General features: G+C 54.2%; 1 protein-coding gene across 1 annotated transcript; it reads left to right on the forward strand.

Annotated features, from left to right (window-relative positions):
- Window positions 1-591: 591 nt before the first annotated feature.
- On the forward strand, window positions 592-1,737 carry LOC119595306 (SH3 domain-containing protein C23A1.17-like). Its single transcript, XM_037944462.1, has one exon. It carries the CDS (start codon window positions 592-594, stop codon window positions 1,735-1,737), a length of 1,146 nt encoding a protein of 381 aa, XP_037800390.1.
- Window positions 1,738-2,075: the final 338 nt, after the last annotated feature.

Below are 2,075 nucleotides of genomic sequence, written 5' to 3' on the forward strand. Positions count from 1 at the left end.
AGGTAGATAAACGAATTATGCAGCTTATTCAATTTCTTGGGGATTCGCTTTATAAATCCCGCCAAAAGTTTTTCAGGGAAAAATTTATGCTATCGCCTTAAATAACAGGTCCATGAGGAAACTCCGGCTATGCTATAATTGTTTTTATAGCAGCACCTGCCATTGGAATAGGTTATTTACTAGATAGGGTTATGGCGTTCAAAGTTTTCAAAATATGCAGAGGCCTAGATCCTAGATGCTAGTTAACACCTCCTAGACATAACTGAAAAGACTCGCGAAAGAAATCTGAAGAGAAAGTTGGCTAATCTTAAGTATGTTCCATAAAAGATAAAACTCCGGCTGAAGATTTTCGCGAATCAGGAAAAAACACTGGAGACTTCAAAGTGCAAATTCTTTTATGATAGGGTATTTAACTATTTTCGTCGAGTAATGATTCGTTCACTCAGAAAATGTTGCAAAAAGCTTCGACGCGCTCTCCTTAAACATTAAAGGAAATTATGCAAGAAAGTTTTGCGTGCGTACATGAGTGTAAAGGATTCCCTTCCTCTCTAGTTACCCAGATATACTGATTCGAGAATTACCGCGGGTGCCATGCCAGCTTCAGTGATTGATGGTGCCATGCCAGCTCCAGGAGCTGATGCCGCCGCGGGTGCCATGCCAGCTCCAAAAGCTGATGTCACCGCGGGTGCCATGCCAGCTTCAGTGATTGATGTCACCACGGGCGCCATGCCAGCTTCAGTGATTGATGTCACCACGGGCGCCATGCCAGGAACTGATGTCACCTCAGCTTCAGTGATTGATGTCACCACGGGCGCCATGCCAGCTGCAGTGATTGATGTCACCACGGGTGCCATGCCAGCTCCAAAAGCTGATGCCACCGCGGGTGCCATGCCAGCTCCAAAAGCTGATGTTGCCGCGGGTGCCATGCCAGCTCCAAGAGTTGATGTTGCCGCGGGTGCCATGCCAGCTCCAAAAGCTGATGTTGCCGCGGGTGCCATGCCAGCTCCAAGAGTTGATGTTGCCGCGGGTGCCATGCCAGCTCCAAAAGCTGATGCCGCCGCGGGTGCCATGCCAGCTCCAAGAGTTGATGTTGCCGCGGGTGCCATGCCAGCTCCAAAAGCTGATGCCGCCGCGGGTGCCATGCCAGCTCCAAGAGCTGATGTTGCCGCGGGTGCCATGCCAGCTCCAAAAGCTGATGCCGCCGCGGGTGCCATGCCAGCTCCAAAAGCTGATGTTGCCGCGGGTGCCATGCCAGCTCCAAAAGCTGATGCCGCCGCGGGTGCCATGCCAACTCCAAAAGCTGATGTTGCTTCGGGTGCCATGCCAGCTCCAAAAGCTGATGTTGCCGCGGGTGCCATGCCAGCTCCAAAAGCTGATGTTGCCGCGGGTGCCATGCCAGCTCCAAAAGCTGATGTTGCCGCGGGTGCCATGCCAGCTCCAAGAGCTGATGTTGCCGCGGGTGCCATGCCAGCTCCAAAAGCTGATGTTGCCGCGGGTGCCATGCCAGCTCCAAAAGCTGATGCCGCCGCGGGTGCCATGCCAGCTCCAAAAGCTGATGTTGCCGCGGGTGCCATGCCAGCTCCAAAAGCTGATGTTGCCGCGGGTGCCATGCCAGCTCCAAAAGCTGATGTTGCCGCGGGTGCCATGCCAGCTCCAAAAGCTGATGTTGCCGCGGGTGCCATGCCAGCTCCAAAAGCTGATGTTGCCGCCGGGTGCCATGCCAGCTCCAAAAGCTGATGTTGCCGCGGGTGCCATGCCAGCTCCAAGAGTTGATGTTGCCGCGGGTGCCATGCCAGCTCCAAGAGTTGATGTTGCCGTGGGTGCCATGCCAGCTCCAAGAGTTGATGCCGCCGCGGGTGCCATGCCAGCTCCAAAAGCTGATGTTGCCGCGGGTGCCATGCCAGCTCCAAAAGCTGATGTCGCCGCGGGTGCCATGCCAGCTCCAAGAGTTGATGCCGCCGCGGGTGCCATGCCAGCTCCAGGGGGGCCAGCCGACGCATAACCTCATAAATGATTCCCTCAAGTAAAATAGTAATATTCTTCCTCATAAAAACGAAGCTCTGCCAGGAGAATTT

The sequence above is a fragment of the Penaeus monodon genome, chromosome 35 (assembly GCF_015228065.2).
Source record: "Penaeus monodon isolate SGIC_2016 chromosome 35, NSTDA_Pmon_1, whole genome shotgun sequence".
NCBI classification, from domain to species: domain Eukaryota; kingdom Metazoa; phylum Arthropoda; class Malacostraca; order Decapoda; family Penaeidae; genus Penaeus; species Penaeus monodon.